The sequence below is a fragment of the Platalea leucorodia genome (assembly GCF_965183815.1).
Source record: "Platalea leucorodia genome assembly, chromosome: 4".
Classification (NCBI taxonomy): Eukaryota; Metazoa; Chordata; class Aves; order Pelecaniformes; family Threskiornithidae; genus Platalea; species Platalea leucorodia.
In genome coordinates this window covers 15,767,760-15,789,463 of record NC_138826.1, presented here as the reverse complement: position 1 = coordinate 15,789,463, position 21,704 = coordinate 15,767,760, and the positions used below count along the sequence as shown (strand labels likewise).

The 21,704-nt window shown below is 56.5% G+C and overlaps 1 protein-coding gene across 1 annotated transcript; it reads right to left on the bottom strand.

Moving 5' to 3' along the window:
* Positions 1–5,261: 5,261 nt before the first annotated feature.
* Positions 5,262–11,241, bottom strand: TLX1 (T cell leukemia homeobox 1; the record flags this gene model as incomplete). The annotated part of the gene is made up of 3 exons (XM_082308923.1): positions 5,262–5,484; positions 9,073–9,274; positions 10,773–11,241. The coding sequence occupies 3 exons, from the start codon at positions 11,239–11,241 to the stop codon at positions 5,262–5,264; spliced, it is 894 nt and encodes a 297-aa protein (XP_082165049.1).
* Positions 11,242–21,704: the final 10,463 nt, after the last annotated feature.

Sequence of the window (21,704 nt, the reverse complement as noted above, 5' to 3'; positions counted from 1 at the left end):
CCCCATGCTCACCGCGACTAGCTGCAAAAAAAGAAGGAAGCCAAAAATTAATTTCTAGACTTGGAAAATCAAGATTTTTTTGGTGCCTTTGGAAAAAAAAAACCAAAACCCACAACTCTTTGAATACAGTTTTAAGTTTGACTTGAATAAATGTATAGAAGCCATTTAAAACTACCAAAATAACAAGGAGTTTCTGATCAATAGAAAGGAATAGGGGCAAAGAACCTTTGTCCTAATTTTGGGCAAGCGCTGACATATCAAACAGATATTTTCTACTTTAACAAAGGCAAAAATAATAACAACAATAATTAAAAAAAAAAAAAAATCCAAGTCCCAGCTAACTTCACAAACAAAAGACCTGCAAAAATGGAGACAATCTGAAGGGTTTGGCTCCAGAAGCAGCTCATTGTGATAATCTATAGCTTTGTGTGCTTTTCTTCTTCCCTTAATATTTGTTAAAATACTTTTTTTTTTTTTAAATCTAATTTTTTGTCACAAATTGAGACCCTTTCATTTAGAAAATTTCAAACTGGCATCTTTTAATAATTCCAAATCTTATTTCACAAACATTTTTCAAATAAGCAGCCATCAAAGCTCACTGTTGCACAAAGAAATCAGTGTCACTCAGTCAGTCTGCTTCTGGCAGGGGAAGGAAAAAAAAAAAGACATTAATTCAAAAAGTTCCAGCTGTCCCAGAACCCCAGACAGGGCTGGCTTTTTACTGTAACCCAAACAGTTTTCAGCAAAGCCATTTTCAGTTTTGTCAGTAAACCAGCTTGTGTTTTCTACCCCATCTAGCCCACGACTGCGTGTAAGCCGTCCTCGGCACCAAGGAGGGGGCTGCCTCCCGCGGGGCTGGGCTCCCGCTGATGCCGTGCCGAGTCAGCGGCCCTGGTCTTAAGCTTTTTTTTTTTTTTTGGTGGGTTGGTTGATTAGGAGCACATCCAAAAATACCGATCAACAGACCCAGTGAGTTAATAAAAATTATCCTATATATGGGTGTTTGTGGGATCAGAGCCTCTCTTTATTATCAGTTATACAAACCATATTAGAGGACATGTACACTCGCCTGGGTTTTCCTCCAGCAGATACCGCGTACAGGTAACTCTCACAGATGCTGCTGCAGGAAAAATATCATTAAATATATAACAAATGCCCCACAGATGGGATAATGTAGCCTAAGAAAAGCTGCACGCGGTCTTTACCAAGTACTCACGTAGAAATCGGAGCATGCAGATACTGCAAGGGGCCAAACATGCTGGCCCGTGCCCAGGAAAAAGCACAACTGCAGGCTCCATTCAAGGCAGGAGGCTCCAGCAAAGACCCTTCAGCCTCTCCCAAGGCCCATCCCTCCGCAGAGATAAAGCAACTGATCCTCGTTTGGATGACTCATGTGCTTAACTAATTGGCTAAATGGGGGCCAGACCTCTGGTTCCCTCCTGCCCACATAGTTTGCTGAGCTGGGACCAAACCCAGACAACCACAGCACTTCCAGCTGGGCTTCGTCTCTTCCAGCTCTGCACAGATGTTTAATACTCGGTTTGCTCATGCAAAGATGGTGCTTCCCCCCCCCCCCAGATTTTGCCTTCAAAACTCGGCAGATCCATAGCCAACCCAACGTGATCGATAGCTCTTGGTCCCTGGCAGTGCTGCGGGCGATAGAGGCGTGCACGGCCACGGCACGCTCTCCTGCGATGCCTGCGTGCCCTTGGCTGCAGGTATCGTGCAGGCTTTCCCCCCTCTAGCCCAAGTTCACTCTACCTTGGTCTGTATTTCCTAGATACAGGCGAACAGGGGAAAAACATTTCTTCCTAACTCCCATTTCACATTTGGGATTCACAATATTTTGAGACAGAGGGAAGGGGGAAATGACTTTCAAGGCGTCTTAGCGCAATTTTATTCCTGTTCCCAAATAGGTAAAATACGAAAAATTAAATCAGCCTTCAACGTGGTATGGATGGCCCCAGGATATGGCTGAGGTGATGTCAGTCTACAAAACATATCATTATGTGTCATCGTTTCATGTCATTGCTTATTGATTTAATTCCATCATATTTCAGGCAACTTTTATTGTCTAGGTACAGATCATCATATTAATAACTGGAAGCACGTATGCAGATATCAAAAACACCTCCTGCCACTAAACCAATTTTTAAAATGAATCCAAGAGAAATATTTTAACAGAAACCCCTTCCAGAAGCAATTGTTCCAGGGACAAGAAAGACCGGACGACTATTTTTCTGGTTCCAGTGTTACATATATTGTCATTTCATATCAAGATTTCTTTTTTTTCTTTTTGTTTTTGTTTTTTTTTTTTTTAACAGGAAAGATTGATAAGAAAAGGAGGAAGTCAACACTTTCAAGAACAAGGTGTAGCTAAATATTGTATCTAAACACATGCCCTCAAATGTGCATTATCATACATTCAACTTTGCTGGGGAACATTTTGGAATATGAACTGAATAATGTGGATATTATAAAATGGCTGTCTTGAAATTAAATTTTAAGATATTGATGTGTCATAATAATAAAATAGAAAACACTTTTAATATCAACAGTGAGCTCCATCATCCTTTTTTTTTTATTATTATTAGTTTGTGGTTGGTGCTTTTCCTACGCAGAAAGCTTGAAAACAAAAACGTACACTGTGAAACCTGTAAACCATTAAAGACTTAGTACACAGCGATGCCTCCTGAAGGAGTAAGCCCTAAGCCCAGCATTATCTTTGTAGCCAAAGTTGGGCATGCACTAAATAATTAGCTTAATCATCTCCTAAAAATATGTCTGTGGTATGAAACAGAATTCAAACAAAAGACTTCTGTGAAATTTATCTTGGAAAAAAATACAGGGTATTTTATTTTAACAGTCTTTTTGAGATAATCAGGTATCTCTTAAAGATATCTCCAAAAATGGGTGTTCTCTGTATTTACTTATTTTCCTGTGTTTTATCTTTTTTTTCTCTTTTTTTTTTCCCTTTGTTGGCTTCTTGTCTCTCCATCGCTGCAGATATTTCTCTGCGTTCGCTCGCACGTTGGACTGCAAGATGGGAAGATCCTGCAGCACCATAAATTTTCAGCCCAATCCTGCAAGAATAGATTTTGGCTAAAGCAGGCTATTCATATGCTCCCTTAACAAGCTCCCCAGCGATGCTGCATCCAGAGGACCCAGCTTCCAGGAGTGCTATCAAACGCCGGGTCCAGCTGCACCGCAGGCTCGGGGTATTTTGTCACACACGTCCCACAGGCAGCCTGGCCCCCAGGGCCACCTCAGGGGGTCCCTGCCAGCGGCTCGTGGCTGGCCACCCTTTCCAGTCCTCTCCCACAACATCCTTTACCCGGTAATTCCCAGTGCTGCAAGGAAATGCCAGGCTGAAGTCAACACAGCCTCCCTGGCCATAAGGCTGGGAGTCTCTCCCAAGGAAGCCGATGGGAGTTTTCCCACCAGTTTCATTTTCCTCCGGGAAAGGCTTGCCTAGCCAGGGACGATGTCCCGACTAAGGCTGAGTATGAACGGAAAACAGGGTCCCTAGAATAACTGCCTACAAGGTTGTCTCTAAAATGTACTCTTACAGATTTCTTTATATTCAAATGCCACTTTCTATATAAAGTTTAAGACACCAATATCTCTAGACACCCCCCCCAGCCCAGGCAAGACCCCACTCCAAGGTCTCATTCAAGAAATTATTCAACACGTGTTTAAGGCCGAGCCCCTGCACGATTCCTCCCACCCTCAGCAAGCCCCCTAGACCGGCTTCGATTAAAGCAGGTGCTAAATGCACTGCTGGGTCGAAGCCTGAAAACGTTTGGAGGATCCGGGATTAAAATACAGCAAATTATCTCTGGAGCTTCCAAAGCCAAGTAGACCTGAGCAAAGTCAAATGGAAACGCTAACTCTATTTTCATTTTAAATAAATGGTGGAGGCTTCAGCATTAGCTGAGATACGCTGTCTCCTCTCAGGGAACTAACAGACAGGGAAGAGCAAGGCTTTAAATGATTTATTCAGTACCCTGGAGATTTCTTTTTTTATTTTCTTTTTCATTTCCACATAAATTACACAAGCACTTTATAAAATGAATACACATAAACCACCTTATAAGTGCATAACTTAAAAAAACCCAAACGAACGAATGCCTTTAAAAATCTCACTGAAAATAGGTTTTCTGATTGCTTGTTTGTACTAGTTGCGTAAATCATCAGTGCTGTTTTAGATTATAAGTAACTGAAAAATATATACTGTATATATATATTCCTGGCATTTGCTATAAGAAGTGCTTTGTTTAATTGTGTCTCATTCCCTCAGTACAATTAAAGAAACAACTAAGTTAAATGGTTGAGAGTGAAATCGATTTTTTGCCGTCAGGAACTGCCTTCTAAAGGGAAACAGGTAAAATAAAACATTGGACAACATTTTGCAAATGATATGGAAATAATCCATGGAAAGAAACTGCATTACCCCCGCAAACTGCCACCAAGGTCTTCTCGTTATTAAAATACACGCTGATGGGCACGGAGTCCATGGCAGCCGGGGACAGTTTGGGCTCTTCATACAATTGAGATATCATATTTACCGTCCTCAGGAGTCTGTCAGATCCTTCTCTTATTCCCCCCTCGCAAGAAAAAATTAATGAAAAAGGGGAGGAGAGACGGCGAGGTGAGATCCGAAGGGTTCCCATCTGGCGCAAGCAGAAATTGCTGCCGTTTCCTCCATTTGTTGCATCCCCGAACGTCTCCGGTGCGAACAACCGGAGGAGGCTCACGGCAGAGACGCGCTTTCCACGGAGCCTCCTCCTTTTGTTTCAAGCCATCAGTCTGAGGTGTGTGTGTATATATATATATATACACACGGATATATATGGGTGACCCCAGGCATTGCACCACCACCAGCAGAATCCGAAGGAAGTTTTCTCTCCCCCAGCTGGGTGAACGCCGGTGGCCCTGTCTGTCAGGGCTGGGCTTTTTGTCTGGTAGCACATCAGCAAGTTCACGGTCGGCACTGGAGACTTTCAAGAGAACAAAAGGGCTGGGGGAAGGCAAGACACCACCGCTGCTCCAGCAACCCCACGGGTGGGGAGAGTTTTTGGGGTCGTTTCCCTTCCTTTTGGTCCTTGTGGAGGGTTTCCTCGGCCAGACACGTGGGATGCATGTGTGGCTGGAGGACTGCGGGGTGCCAGCCTTCCCCGGGGACAAACAGGGATGCCACGTGTCCCATCGAGGACAGCCCTGCCGGCAGAAGGTGCACGTGCCACCGGTGGGTGCCAGCCTTATTCGCAAGCAGAGGCAACGGTGGTGACGCTGGTGATCTTGGTGGAGTCATCAGACCAAGGCTGGAGGTTCTGGAGGGCGAAGAGAGAGGAGTTGTGGACGCAGATGGGGTCGGCTTGGATGGGCTGGTTGATGGTTTTTTGGAAGGCCTCCTGCTGCAGCTGCATGAGGATGCGGTTCGCTTGCTGCCGCTCGGCCTCCCGCTCCTCCGCCGTCTGCCTCCTAGGAGAGAGGGAGCAGTTAGGGGGGTCTGGGGGAGCAAAGGAGGGCTATCTCCAGAGGGAAAGGGTTGCAGTGGGTGCTTAGGGCTGAGGGGTAGGAAAAGAGGGTGCCTAGCCACAGCATCACCCCACATCCCCTGCACAAACTGCCAGTAATGCCATAAACTGGAGACTGGGGCTGTCTATCTTACTGGCCCCAGCAAAAATTGCTCCGATCAGAGAGCCGGGAGCAGCCCACAGCTCTGGTTTATTTTCTGCCCATGGGAAAAATCCAAGCAGAGCCAGAACACCCAAAGGGGCACAGGACAGGGTTGCAAAAGGTGCGATTCCCTGCAAACGTGCTCTGTGCCCAGCAGCGAGAGCCAAGTGCACAACGTCCCAGCGAGGAGTGCAGGGCAGGAGCGAGGCGAGGCATCACCAAGTGGCAGTGCCACGTGGCTGGGAGGTGGGCAATGTCACCCTGGGCATCGCCTTCTCTGTGCCCAGGCCTGCCATCTCCTCCGCCGGTCTGCGGTGGCCAGCTGACGAGAGCCTGGATGAAGGCGACAACACATCCATGGCAGGCAGGGCAAAAATCAGCAAAATGTCGGCTGAACACTAAAAACACATTTTTAGCAGTGAGAAGAATCAAAGCCCAGAATAAACTGTCTGGGCAGGGTGGAGGATGTTTTTAAGAACAGGTTGGACACGCGTCTGTCTGGAATGACACCAGCAGAACTGATCCTGCCGAGGGGGAGATTAGGGGGCCTGCAGAGGTCCTTTCCAGCCCTGGTAGGGTCCCAGCTCCAGGCTGTCTGGGAGGAGGGGATGGGATAGGTAGGAATGGCCTAAACACACTTAAAAGCACAATGAAAATCCCACCCACCCCCTTGCTGAGATGGCGGGTCAGTCTGGAAAACCTGGGGGCAGCTCACAGTGCCGGTCCCAGGATGATCCCCAAAGCACCCCCTCCCTCGCTCACACCCCCGGGCCCATCCGATGCTCTCCCAGCAGCTTCAGTAGATCAGTGACAGGGGAAACGGCAGCTTTTTAATTTAGCAACTCAGAGGGACGCGAGATGTCTCATCCTCTTTGGCTGCGGGGATTGGAAGTGGCAGCTCTGAGCTCCGCGGTGACACATTGGAGCGTGGGGTGGGGGGGTCCCTGGCTCCCCACCAGGGAAGCAGGTGAGGGCTAGATGTGGGCAACAAACCTCTGGGGCACCCGAGCCTCCAGGCGTGTGGCCAGGGCTCCCTCCCGGGAGCAGGGAGCTCAGGGCTCAGTCCCTGCTCTAATCACTGTGTCAACATCGCACGTCAGACATCCTGGGGAGAGGGGGCTCGGAGCAGCACCGGCCCTCCCCACACAACCCGGGAGCAGCTCCGTCTCTGCTTCGATGAATATTTAATGACTCCCTGCACAATGCAGAGATGCTCCGGGAGGAGGGAGGGAGCCCCACATCCAGGGCGGTCAGGAGCACAGTGGCTGTGAGCACCCAGCTCCCAAATATCTCCCTGCTCCAAGCAGCTGGCCCATTCATGCATTCATGTCAGGCTGGGATTTGCAGGTTCAAATCTGCCTGGAAGGAACTAAACCTCGATGTCCGCGTCTCAAGCAAGAGCTCAAATCTGAGGAGGGGATCACACAGCCACCTCACTCCAGCAGAGATACCCAGGCAAGGGGCATAGGCCAGGCTCTCCCCACAACTTGCCTTTAAGCAGTTAAATCCCTCAAACGGCTTAAAAAACTCTCTCTTCTCAGATATTCCCCACTGCCTGGCTCACACCGTGCCCGTGAGAGGCTCCCTCCAGCACCCAGTGCTCCAGGCACTGTTTGCAGCCACCACCGCTGCACAGGGACCCGGGGCAGCCAGGCGCACCCTCATCTCTGCCGCAACGCCCAGCGTGCACAGATGCAAAGGAGCAGAGCTTACAAGCCTGAATCCCTCTGGCTCAGGCTGGTGGGGATTCTCCCATGTCTAATACTATGGCTGAGGTCAGGCTGCAGCCTTTCCCTTAGGCAGAACCAGGATTTTGTTTCTCTTTACCCAGCTATTTTTTGTCAAACATATGAATAGGTTTGTATCCTCTGCTCCTTTGCCAAAGGGGGCTGAACTTAGCCAACAGACGCAAAGAGTATTGACAGACAGGCGGAGAGCCAGCCAAGCCGCATTTGCCTCACTTCCTTAGGAAACCAGGTTAGAAGACATCGCTGACCCCGTTTCGCAGGCCGCGGCAGGACTGTTCCTCCTCCAGGACTCTGCTCCTGGCTAACGGAGATCGCTCCAGCTGAGACTTCCTGACACTTGGGGAGCTGCTCCTCCCCGGGCTCTTTAGGGAAGGGCTCGCTGAGAGGGGGATTCACCCACACCCGTGGTTTCAAGTTCCTCGTCCCCCATTTCTTATCCAGCCCCTGCGTCCCCAGGCAGTCACTGGCCCATTCACCCTCGGGGAGATCCTGGGGAAGCCCTTTTACCCCACCTTGAAAAAGCTTCTGCCTGCCTGCACCCAGGCACCCGGTGCTCAGCACCCAGCAACACCCCCCTCCTCTGACCCCCCAGAAGAGCTGCCCTTGCCCAGGTCCCCCCCGCAGTGTGCCTGCCCCCAACTGGGGATGCTCCCAGGACTGGGGTGCCTCCCCTGGGGACACCCCAGGAATTTACAGCTTGGGAGGAGCAGGGGCACAGCAATGGAGCCCAGGAGCCTCCATGTCAGCCCGGCCTCCTCTTCCTCTCCTGCCCGGCTTTACCGGCACGCCGGCAGGACGGGGGGGAAAAAAAAAAAAAAAAAGGCATTTTGGCAAGAAGGTGCCATAATCCCCGCAGGGGTGAAAATTTTTGCGTTATGCAGGGCCTGATATCCCAGCAGCCCCGGGTGCAGGATCTGGCCTGAGCCGCTCCCCAACGGGGCTTGCTGCTGCGCCGGGCCGGGGGCTCCCACAGGCTGCTGCGGGGGAAAGAGGCGCTGGAGCCGCTGCACCCATTGGGCCCCCAGTGATACCGCCTGCACCCACCGCACGTACCCCCTCACGCACATGTGTATGCACACACGCATTCATCCACGTTGCATATGTGCACACCGACTTCCACGTACACCCTGTGTGCTCACACAGCACGTATGCTGCCTGCACGCACAGTGCACACATCCATATGCACGTCTGGCTTGCACACATACCTGCATGTATGCTCACACACAGGCACACATGCATACATGCTGCATGTGTGCACGCCCATGTGCCTTCACACAAAAGCATTCACACGCACCGTGCAGAGTTATAAACACATCCTGCTTGCACACACACCTGTAGGCGTACACACACTCACACTGCATGCACACGAGCTCAAGCATGTGCACACACGGCGTACACACACACACCACGCACGTTCATACCCACCGGCAGCTGTGCGTGCACACATGCACTCCCACACATGCATACACACACATTCACATGCACACACACCTGTGACCCCCCCCACGCTTGCACTAACAGGGCTCGCACCCCCACGCGCAGCCACCAATGCCCCCGGCAGAGCCGGCGGCAGCAGGGCCTGCTCCCCCAGGGCTGCCCCAGCACCTGCCCCCTGCGTCCGCCGAGCCCCCCAGCCCCTCACCTCCACTTGGTGCGCCGGTTCTGGAACCAGGTCTTCACCTGGGCGTCCGTCATCTTGAGGGCCTTGGCCAGGGCAGCGCGCTCGGCCGAGGCCAGGTACTTCTGCCGGTGGAAGCGCTTCTCCAGCTCGCAGATCTGCAGGCGGGTGAAGGAGGTGCGCGGCTTCTTCTTCTTGGGGGGCGTGCGGTTCTGGTAGGGGTGACCTATACGGCGTGTTACAGTGAAGGGTGAGAGGGCCACTGGGGGGGACACGGGAGGAGGGGGGATGAGAGGCAAAGAAGCAAGCAGCGACACATCAGCAGAGGGGCTCCGGCTCCCGGGCGCTGGGCTGGGGACGCCCCCGCTGCGAAGCCGCCGTTTCCCCGCCGACACCGGCGCAGGGGTTGCAAAAAACGCGGCAGCCCCGGCGCTTTCCCGGGGTGCTGCGGGCAGCCGCCGGGCACCGCTCGGCTCCGGCGGCGGGGAAGGCGCCCGCTCGCCCGGCGAAGCGCCGGGGGGGACCGGTAGCGGCAGCCGGTCCCGGGCTCCGCGCACACGGGACTCGCTTTAATTTCGTTTGGGCGCGGCGGTAACTCCCGCCGTCCTCGGCCCCGGCGTTTCGTACCCGGGAAATAACTTCCCGGGATGGAAACGGGAGTTGCGATTCGTTTTGGTTTTTTTTCTCCTAAATTATTTTTTGTTTTTCTTTTTTCTCCCCCTCCCTCCCCCCGAAAAAATAATTGGGGAAAACTCGCGGCGTGTCTCAGCCGGGCCCGGGCCGGGAAGCGGCTCGGTGAAACCAGCCCGGTGCTGGCCCGGGGAAGGGCCCGTCTGTTCGCCCGCGGCCCTGCCTGCGCCGAGCGCCATCGGGCCCAAATTCAACGTGAACTTGCAAAAACCGGGCCTCGGTTTGCGCCGCCGGGGAGCGGGGCCGGTGCGGACGCCGCGGGAGCGGGCTACGAATTTTCCCCGTTGCGATTTCGTTACGTTTTTTGTTAGTGTTTTTTTCTTTTCGTTGTTAAAGAGTTTTTGCTTTGTTAGCGCCGAAAGACGAGCGCAGATACACCTGGAAACGGCGGCGGGTCCAGAAAGCGGCTCCAGCCCGAACCCGGCTCGCCTCGGGGCCGTAAAAAGTGCCTTTTGGAGGGGGAAAGGCTGAGCCGAAACCCGCAGCCGGGGAAAACCAGCCCGGTTACGGCACCGCAGGGGAAAAACAGCCGGCACCGGGCCGGCCGTGCCGGGCGGGCGAGGGCCGGGGCCGCCGCGCTCCCCTCCCGCCGGGCCGGGCCGGGGCTCCGGAATAACCCTCTGGTTTGAAGGAAACTTTCCCCGGGTGCTGGGTCGGATGGCGGGGAGCGGGCAGCCGTGCCCGGGGCTTGCGAGAGGTGTGCCGAGTTTGCCGTCCCGTTTTGTCCCTGCCTGCCTTTCCCGGGAAAACAAAATAAACCAAACAATCAAAAAAAAAAAAAAAAAGCAAACGAATAAAGAAAAAAAAAAAACACAACAACAAAACGAACGCATTTAGGGGGGACTGAACGCGCCTGATTTTCCACCCCTTCTTGCTCCTGGCCTTCTCCGGGACCGACTTCCCGGGGCGACCCGGGGCCGGATCCTGCTGTGCCCGGCGGGCAGCGGCCGCCGCGCCGAGGCCGGGCGGCGGGGAAGGGAGCGGGGCGGCGGGAGCGGGGAGAGAAAGAAGGGGGTGCCGGTGGCCCGACTCACCTGTGAACCTGTCTTTTGTGTACCGCCTGTTGCTCTCCATCCAGGGGAAGGTGAGCCCCGTGAGACTGTTCATGCCGTTCACCGCCGGCACGGCGGCGGAGAGGGGCTGGTGCACGCCGCCGGCCACCGGGCGATGGGCCGGGACGCGGATCACCCCCCCGGCCGAGCTCAAGGTGTTGCCGTTCATGCTCACCGCCATGTTCACGTTGTAGGAGCCGGGCAGGCCGCCCATGCTGCAGGAGGTGCCGCTGTAGGCGCCGGCCGCGCCGCCGCTCGCCCCGTAGCCACCCGTGACCGTGTTGTAGGCACTGCCCACGATGCAGCCCAGCCCGTAGTCCGCCGAGTCCTGCAACCGCGGGTGCGATACCATGCAGCTGCCCGGCTCCGACGTGTTGAGGATCTGGTCGATGCCGAAGCTGATGGGCTCGGCTTGGCCTTGGTGCAGGTGGTGAGCCCCGAGGTGCTCCATCGCCGCCGGCCGGCCCCGGCAGCGGAGCCCGACCGCCGCCCCGAAACACGGCAAGGGCACGCAACGGAGCCGCAGAGAGCCGGGGCACGCCGGCTAGGCGCTCAGTCCCATAGCAGGGCAGCCGCGCACCCCGGGACACGGCAGCAGAGCCACGCACAGCCGGGACACGCCAGCTACACGCTCAGCCCGAAGACGCAAGAGCAGAGCCATGCGCGACCGGGGCACGGGAGCCGAACAAGCCCGCAGCCCAGGACACCACAACCGTGCCCAGCCGAGGCACGGCAGCTGCACACTCCAGACACAACCGCGCCACACACCCCCTGGACCCAACAGCCTCCAGCAGCAGGGACGCGACACCCCCACCCACGCACACCCGTCCCGCTCCGATGAGACCCCGCAGCCCCACGCCACCAAGACACAACCACCCCAAGCCGGGAGCCGCTCACCCCAGACGCACACGCACACACAGAGGCACGAAGGAGCCCCGGGGTCCCCTCGCCGCCGCGGGCGGTGGGCAGCCGAGAGCCCCGCGGAGCGGCGCGGAGCGGAGCGCGGCCGCGGCGGAGTGCGAGCGCCCCGCCGCCCCGCTTGCCCATCAATCACACTAGCCAAGGCCTGCTGCTCCCGGGCCCTCACTCTCCATTGGCTGGATGCTGAAAGGAGCCGAGTGAATGACAGCAGAGAAGAGCACAGGAGAAAAGGAGTTTCTTCTTCCCCAGCTCCCCCCCCCCCCCCCCCAAAAAAAAAAATCACCACCCGGCTCGGCCTTATAAAGTCAGCACTGCGTGCGTGCAGGGCATTGGGGTGGGTAAAGAAGCGGCAGGTAGTGGGTGGCAGAGGGGGATGTTTTGTCCCCAAGTTTGTGGCCGTAGGCTGCTGAGGAGGGGGGTCCTGGTTGCCAGCCCCCGTCGGGCCCTGGGGATGGAATGGGGCCACAATTCCCATGGGCCGCCAGCTGATCCCGTGCAGGGGCTGAAGCCAGGGGATCCCCTCCTGGAGGGGTCCCAGACCCACCATGCCCCTTTTCTCCAGAGGGGCTTTCTCAATTTCAAAAGTCAGCAGAGGAAGAGGAGGGGGCTCCCCCATCTCCAAACCCCATAATGGGGACACAGGGGTGATCTGGAGGGCCCCCACAGGTGCCCAGGCCCATGGAGGGGGTATCATGGGAGGAAGCAATGGGTGCCTGGGGCACACCTTCCACTGGAGAACCCGGGGGGCTCATTCCCCCAGGGATGGGGCCTGGACCCAGCTGCTCCCCCCGGGGCAGTAGCGCAGACCATGGCAGGGTGAGGGCTGAACAGGGCACCCGCTGCTGCCGGCCCCGCCGTCTGCCCCTCCTGTGCCTGCCTGCGGGGAGATGAGTGTTTTCGTTAAAAAAAAAATAAAATTAAATTTAAAAATTGAAAGCCACTGCTGTAATTTGCTGCAAAACTTGTTCTGGCCCTGGCCCATCAGCGCTCCTGCTCCACGTAGCCGGATCTCCTGCCAGCACAGCCTGACACTCCCGGCCTCAGCATCAAGGGTTTCCCTGCCAGTTTGTGCTCTGCCAGCTCTGGGCAGCCCGCTCTGTCCTACTCGCTCCCGGCTGGGGCCAGCCCAGCAGGCCCCCTTCTGCCCTGCTGGGGCAAACCCTGCTCTCTGTGTCTTCAGCGTGCCAGTGGTTTAGTGCCCACAGGATCCCACAAGACAGCCCACTCTGGGGCATCCCCCATGCAATACAAATGCACTGGCATAGCAACTCGTGCCCATGCACTCAGGTACACCTCACTCACCACCATACGTGTCGTCCCATCCACGTCCATGTCCTCACACACACACCCACTCACGCGGCCTCACCCTCGCAAAGACGCACACACGCTCACAAACACCCTGCCGAGCTCACAGGCACCCATGCTGCCACACGGTCCCACACATTCACTTGCACAGGCATCTACATTTGTGTGCACTTATTCACATCCACCCCCCCCCATTCTCACAGACACTTAGAACCCTCCCTGCACCCACACAAATTCACACGGACGTGTTCTCGCTCACACCTTCACAACTGCATGCATTCACACACGCATGTTCACTCCCACAACGTGCATCAACGCCCTGTACCTGTGCGTTCAGACACCCCCAGCCACACACATGCACACACACCGACACACCGGCGCTCGTGGGTTCCTGTCACCCTCACCCCAGCCACAACCCTGCTGTCACACCCCAAGACCCACCACTATCGCCGTACGCACCACCATGGCCCCACGCTGGACAGGCTGCGGGGGCACAGCGGGCGGCAGCAGCTCACGGCCACCCTCGGCCCCATGCCCAGCGGGTGCCTGGCCAGCCTGCTCCCCCACCGCCGCCCAGCCCTGCCTGCCCGCCGGGGTCGGGTTTCCCCCCTCCCCGTACCTGCCTCAGTTCTTGACTTCTGAACTCTTCAGGGAACTCGCTGGCGCCAGCTCCATCAACCAAAGTCCTTGTGGTTAGGAGGAGCTGGGAGGGGAGGGAGGGAGTGAGGGCTGCGGCCAGCCAGGGTGGGAGGCTGCCCTCGGGCAGGGGGTCTTCTCGTCCCCCAGGGCTGCAGCTCCCTTTGCCGTTCTCCAGGACCAGCTCTGGGCCTCTTCTCCAGCCTCTTCCCACACAGGGGACATGGGGCAGAGCCTGCTCACCAGCCCTGAACACGTCAGGTTGCCTCTGCAGGCAAGTGACAGAGCATGACATGCCAGCCCCACGCAGTGCCATGGTGTCCCTTGCCAGCGAGCTGTGACATCCAGAGGGACTCCATCTCTGCTGCCAAGACCCATGAGGTGCCCTCTCTCCAGTAAATAACACAGCCATCTCATGCTGCTTGCACATCCCGAAGGTGCCAGCCGATGCTGGGCAAAGCCTTCAGCCTTCCCTGCGCCAGAGATCCCCCAGGCTGAGCAGATGCCGAGGGCCCCGGAGGGACTGGCCCCAAGAAATCACAAGGTCACCACCAGTGAGACAGGCTGGCTAATGAGGGTCTCAGCCCCCAGCTGCCCAAGGTAGGGGCTTTCAGGTAATAAAACCTGCCAGGAGAGAGACTAAAGGTAAGTCAGGTCTTTCCCCAGCACCCAGTGAGGACAAAGGAGAAGGGTAGGCAGGGCTAGGTCCCGACTGGGATTCAAGACTCCTGGAAGTCAACAGAAATTATTGATGGGTTTTGGGATGATGCACAGCCCCAGGATTTAATCCCTGCACAAGCCACAGACCTCACCTGCAGCCTTGGGAAAGCCATACAGCTCCTGGCATTGGAAGTTTGGGCACTGCAACATCTAAGCTCCAGGACGATACCCAGTTCAGATGCTCCAGTTCAAATTGCTCCGGGCCTCAGTTTCCCCTTGGGCTCTCTGGGGCTGGGGCCTGAGCAGCGCTGTAGAGCACGAGACTCTGGAAATACCCTGTCTCATGAGAGCTGGCAATTAATTTATAGCCTTTACATCCAACTCCCTAATTCTGGGGCTAAAGAGGACTTTAGTCCTCCAAGAGGACATGCAGTGCTGCAAGTTCACACACCAGGACACATTAAGGGCCAGTCTCGGTGCTTTCAGGTTCACATCCCAATGGGAGAGTTTACAAGGTCAGCATCCACTTCAAGGTATATCCAATGATCCTACAAATGGATCCCTGGGGCGGGGGGCAGAGGCGCCCCAGGCCAGCCAGCCCTGCCTGGTGCTGGGAGGCAGATCCCCAGCCACCATCCTCCCACCTGCCAAGGCCTGGATTTGTCCACCTTTGCTAGGGATGTCAAGCCCTGCGAAAAAATAATTCAGAAATCATACCCTAAGTAGAGCCTCGGGAGACAGCCATTCTCAGATGTTTACCCAAAGATATTTAGGGCAGTGAGGTTTCCTTTCTGGCCAGAGAAATCATTTTCTGCAGGAAACATCAACAAGCTGGATCAGTCCTCTTTGGAGGTGGAAGGAAGCCTCCAATGCAGGAGCTGACACGTGCACTAAGTTGCTGCAAAATCAGTGCGTTGAAGAGCCTAACGCCCTCGCTCTCTACTTTTCCAGAGCATCTCACCCCCTTCAAGCACCCACAGCCACTTACATATACCTGCCAGCCTTGAAACTTGTGCCTGCCCCGCCCTGAGCAGCTGCTGGGACAGGCTCATTTCCAAAGTGGTGGTTCAATCCTGCCCCAGCTGAGGGTTGGGGGCTCAGTATATCCGTGCTAGGAGACGGCAATGCAGATGAGGGCCTTTCCCGTGCTTCATAAGGCTCCTCTCTCCCTCCCCACAAAGGCCTGGGGATCCTTTCTTAGGTTCTCTCATTGATCCAGTGCATCTGCCTCCTGCTAGCAGAGAGGGGCAGCCCCGCCAGGGCCTGACCTCCACCCTCCACTCCCATTTTCTTCTGCCTTGCTGGCTTTCCAGGGCTCCCCTTAGCCACTGAGCTCCTCTACAGCTCGGGGCTCCCGGGACCTCGGCATCGCAAGCTGCCTCCCAGCCTCACAGCTGCTGGCCGGGAGACTGCTGCGAAATACAAGCCCTCCTGCGGGGACCAGGGACAAAAGTGGCATGTCTGGGACCTTGGCAGGGTCCCAGCAAAACACACCAGGCTCGCTCCGAAACCTGCACTTCGAGCAGTGCTTTCTGGAACCTGTAAAATCCTCCCATTTTCCTAAAAGGAGAGCGAGCGACTCCACCGCAGGCAGGTGCACGGTGACAAATGCACCCTCACCCCATCAGCAGAAGGGTGCACCCCGACTCCTTCCCCTCCTCACTTCTTAATTCGTTTAATTCGCTGGGCTGGGGGCCTCCCCCAGCCCCGGGGTGATTATTCCCCCCTCTGCACATCCCCGCAGCTCTTTCTCTCCCGCCCCGACCCCTGTGAAATCAATTACGGCGGAGGAGCCGGTGCCGGTACGGGGCCATGTGAGCCCGGGAGCTCGCCGTCGGGGCTCCCCGGGCAGCCCCCGCCGCTCCCCGGAGCAGGGGGACGCGGTCCCCGCCGCCGTCGGGGCTCTGCCTCTCAGCGCTGCCGCCCCCACGGAGTTATGTCGCGACAGCCGCCGAGAGAGAAGCGGGGCGACCCTCGCACCACCCGGCCGGCCTCCCGCGGCGGTGCGGGTTTCCCAGCGCGGAATCTCGTTCCCCGCACCCCGCACGGGCGGTCCCCGCAGCCCCCCGCCCCGCCGGCGGCGGCTTCTCCCCAGCCCCGCGTCCGCGGGAAAGGGCGGGCCGCGCTTCCTGCGCATTAAAAGCAATTAACGCCATTCGGGGGATTTTTAATTGCTCTATAAAGCACGCGGTAAATAATTACTCCCAGCTCTGTTGATCCCTCGAATACGCACTGACAGTTGTAATTTATGGCTTTGGAAACGTGGCCCCTTGTATTCAGCATAACTCCTTATTACAGTAATGACTTAGCGCCGCTGCACTTAATGAGTATAAAGTGCCCGGCGCAGCGGGAGCGGGCGGGAGCCGCAGCATCGCACGAACTTCGCCCGCAACAATATTTCTCCCCTTTATGGTTACAAACGACCGAGGGGCTACGAGGGGCGGCGGGGCCGGGGGCACCCAGCAGGGCCCGGGCGGGGAGCGCGGCCGGCTCCCCGCTCTGCCAACGACATCTCCCGGGGGCAGTTGTTATCTACCAAAAATAAGGATTTAGAGCAGTCCGCAAACTCGCCCCCTCGTAGCCGCGGGCTGCCTGGAGAAGATGGGTTCAGGAGAGGGAGGAGAACGGTCACAACTCATCGCACCTCGAGGCGCAAGCAACGCGGGCGCCGCGGCGCCCCGGAGGGCAGGTCGGCCTGCACCCACCACCCCCTGCCTGCCTCCCTGCTCCGGGGGACGGGCCGGCGCCCTGCAACGGGCCGGGGGGCTCCCATCCCTCCCGGCCCCCCGGCCGGGGGTACCCGCGGGGCCGTGGCCGATGGGGGCTGCGGTGCCCGGCGGCTCGCCATGAATATTCAATGTCGCCGGTTGCCAGAGGAGCATCTGCCAATAAGTTATTGGTCCTGCGGCAGCAGCCCCTCTCTCCACCGTGCAGAAATGCGTGTAATCCCATTAGCCCCCTCCCCTCGGCCACCCGCCCCGCACCAGCCCCGCTAATGAACGGCGTCTGGCCGCCACCCCCGAGGGCACCGGCGGCAGCGGGGGACACCGGGGCCTCTGCCCCGTTATTAACTCCCGGCTTAATTACACCTCCCGTGCCAAGTTAATAGAGCCGTGCGGCGAGGGAGCCGCCGTGGGCTGGCCACCCGCCTCCCCTTGGGTCTCCCCCGCTCCGAGAAGCGCCGACCCCTGCGACAGCCAGGCCTATCGCGACACAGTCGTGATACGGCCCCGCTCCTGCGGCTCCCCCGCGCCCACGGGGGCTGCTCGCCGGCCCCGGCTGCCGGCAGCTGCCTCGTTTGTTCGCTCGCCGGGGGAGCGGCGGCTGCTTTTGTCTCCTGCCCGCTCCGAGCCCTGGGCCCTTTCCCCGCCAGACAAAGTCCTGGTTTACCAACAGATTTGTGTCTCTCTCCCCCCGTCCTCCCCCATCTTAAAAGCCGCCCCCGGGGGCAGGGGCGCAGGCAGCTCCGCAAAGACCGTGGCAGGCAGGGAGCCGGCACGCCCTGCCGGCTCCGCTAACAAAGTAGCTTTCACTAATGAACAAGAAGATCCAATAATAATGGTCTTAATTATTGCAAACATTGTTACGGGCTTAGCTATAAAAACCTCAAAACCCTCCTGGGTAAATCCTTGCTTTTATTTATTTATCCCCCCCTCCTTCCTCCTCCCCGAGGTTAATTAGCACGCAAAAAGTAAATACAAATTGTGGCAGAACCAATGGGTAAACTTAAGTCTAATTTGCTGCTGTTTGCATTAGCCTTCGGAGAGGAGGGCCGGGCAGGAGGGGCAGCCCCCCCCGCCGCAGGCAGCTGCCGTACAGGTGGGCGGCTGCGGGGACGAGTCCTTGCCCTGCCCGGGGGTCCCCTCGGTCCCCCAAGTTAGGGGACTCCGGCGGGTTCGGACGCTTTTCTTTCGCCGACAAAAATACATCCAAGTTCTGGCAGGGCGCTTGCAAAACTCGCCGCACGTCGTTTGCAGCGCAGAGGGCGCGCAGGAACGGAGCGTGTTTGGGATTAACCGTGGCGGGAAAGAAAAAAAAAATCTAGAAAGAGAAAATCATCGGGGTTTCCTCACCCTAATCCTCCCCCCGTGGCACAACCCGCCCACCTCACTGCACCCCGCGGGGCAAAGCGCGAAGCGAGCTCCGCCCGGGGGCCCGATGCCCCGGGGACGGGGAGTACAAGGCATTATCGGGGTTTAAACACGATCGGCCATTCAGGCAAATAGCATTCTCCACACTTGTAAGTTTAATTAATTAATTGCATTTTCCACTATTGCATTAATTGTATTTTCCACCTGGAATTAGTTGTAATTTCCAGCGCTACAGCCTCCCGGTTCACCGAGGAAGCATGGGGAGAAGGCGGAGCAGCCTCCATCCCAAAGGTTTTGCGGATGCTGTTCCCAGCCGCCCGGGCGGGATCCCGAAAACCAGCCGAAGGAGAGAGCGCGACAGAAAACAAACAAATTAAACCGGGTGTGTGTAAACATAAGTTGGGGAGAGGAGTAGGTGACACCGTTTTTTCAGTCCCGTGCACATCACCAGCGGCTTTGAATTGCCAGTTCCAGAGCCGAGGGGGTCGGGGTTTGGGGACAGTCGCTGTTTCATGTCGCTGCTCCCTCCGCGACTCACGGAGCGGGAGCTTGCGGGTCCCCAGCAGCGCCCGCGGTGCCTCGCTGGCTGGTCGAGGTCACCCGTGGGCACCGGGGGCACGAAGGGACGTGGGTGTGAGTGGGGAAACGAGCTTTAATTTCTGGGGACAACTACTTGAAGGCTCCGAGGGAATAGCGCTGTCCGAGGCACTAAAATAATCTTCCAAGTCATCTCTCTCCGAATCGCTGCTGTAGCCGAGCTCTGAGCATGCCCTGAGAAACAGGGACACCTTCCCGCAGCTCGTACCCTGCTGCAAACCTCCCCCAAAATTGGAAGTGGCAGGAGCCGGGGCTTCAGAGGTGGGGGGAAAGGGGATCTGCACACCCAGATCTGAGCTCCCGGGGCCGAGGATGCTGCATCCAGGGTACAACTCTGCTCTTCAGACCCTGCTATCGGTCTGTAAGGTCCGACAGAGAAATGCAGGGCTGGCTGGGTGGATTTCCGTCCTAGGAGAAATCCCGATCAACCACCGTGCTCAGCGGGCGGCGCGCTGGGAGCCGAGCCGCGGGCACAGCCCGGCCGCGGAGGGAGCCCCGCCGGTGCGATCGTGGCCGGAGCCCAGGCGCGGCAGCGAGGGAGCCGGCAGCGGTGTTTGGGAGATGCCAGGGGAGCGCCGGGGCCCGACACCGGGCAGCGTAGGAAGAAGCGCCCTTGCAAAACCCGGATCCATGCCTCCAGCCTCACTCAATTCCAGGAGCTGCTCAGTAGCAAAACTCAAGCTTAGGCAGAGTGCCATCAAACACCAAACTCACTGTGAGCGAAGCGGCAGCTCTGACATCCCCTTCCCAGGCTCCCACAATCCACCCACCATCCTTATTTTTTTTTTTTCCCCAGGACTTTTACGGCTCAGAGGAGATGAGCCAAGACATTTCCTTCTCCCCTTTCATAAATATTGCATCTCCCAAATGCAATTACCAAGGGCGAAGCGACACAAGTGTTTGCTAAATAAGATTATGTGATAATGTTAATGTATTTTATGCCTGTGCTCTGACACCAGACAATCGCCCTATTAATAACAGCTCAATGAGATGTGGAAGTTCTTAACAGGGTGCTTTGGGGGATTGGGGATTTTTTTTGCACCGGGGGGAAAGCAAGCGCAGTACCGTGGCATGGGTTGGAAGGGAGGAAGAGCCATTCCTAGGGATCAACTGAAATGGCAAGCGGAGCTGTAAGTAGCCCAGAGGGTCCAGTCGTGCTGCAGGTAACACACAGATGGGTTGGCTGCTAACAGGGTGTAAATCACTCCCAGCACTTCGTACTGCAACAGGCCTAGAGAGGTTTGTGCGCATTATCATGATCCTGTGACTGTTACTGCCTGGCTATCAGCCATGCATTACCCAGCATTTGGAGTCCTGTGGGCACATCAGAAGCGCTCTGTGCCAGCCCACGTGTCCCCAGCTATTAATAACAGGCAGAGCTGCACCTCTCTCCCCAGCCAGGGCCAGACCAAGAAAAGCAACAACAAAACCCCATCCCTTGGTCCAACTTCCCTCAGTCAGAACAAAATATCCCCCTCAAATCTTAGCTCTCCTCTGCTGATCTCCAGCTTACGAAGCTTTATCCACTTGCCTTCCCCTCTCTCCAGTGGCCATGTCCATCTGCCACCTCCTATTGACCCGTCCATCCCTCGTGGTCCTCTGCCTCTATCGTATGACTGTCAGCCATGTGCCCATTTGTGTATGGCCAAGTAACTGAGCATGTTGGTTGCCCAGCCTGAGACACTTAGATGTAGCCCCTTTTTACAAAGACCTTTGAAAACTCTGTACTGCACAGCCCAAGCTTTTCCAGTGGTCCCTGCTCCCAGTACACACACAGTTAACATAAAAGCACCAGCTCTTCGGTCCATCCATCTGCACGGCACACAGCAGCCCCATGATGACTTTGCAGGACACTGTGGGAAATGCAGCAACTTGCTTGTGCCAAGCCGCCCACGGGGCACCACGCTGAAAGTGTGAGCAGCCCCAGGCCTCCAAGTCGGGGATTTCCCCGCAGCCCTTTTCTGCTTCAGCCCTTCATCCCTCCCAGAGCTGCTGGCCAGAGCTTGGTCCTCTGGGTGGCAGGGCCATCACCCCCGTGTTGATGCAAACAGGGCGATACACGAGTCCTTTGCCTTCTTTGATGCTTCCAGGGCAAATTCCTCCAGAGCCTGCAAAGTTTGCCTCTCTATTTCACATTAGCACTAGTTTGTAGCTGCCCTCTGGCCCCCAGGGTGGAAGGTCAATCCTTTATTTACTTAGTCCCTCACTTAGTTCATCTGCAGCCCTTTCAGTGCTTTGGATAAAAGACACAAAGCCAGCTGCTAACCTGCTCCCTGGCCAGGAGCCTGTGCTCCCCGACTCCTGTGCTGGGGAGAAGAGCATCATGCTCTCCAGGCGATACCAGTGCAGCACAGTGAAGCAGGCTGGGCAGGCAGCTCTTTCCTACCCAGGGACAAGGTCTGATTCAGCATGGAGCAAGATGAGGGGTGCAGAGGCTTCCAACACTGACATGCTGAGGTTAAAAGTTGTGAATGGTAGGGGAAATCAGATCCCTGACATCACCTGGCAGGTCCTGCTGGCTGGTGCCTCTGGAGATGGTTGCACCAAATCCGTTGCTGCCTTGTGGAACAGCAGCGTCCCTGGACATTGCAGCATCCTTGTGCCACAGCCCTCCCGGAGTGACCCAGGGCTTGTCCTGGGCCCATCGGATGCTGCTGCACCTGCGAGAGGCTCAGTAGGCAAAGCCAGAGCCCTGTGCTGAGCA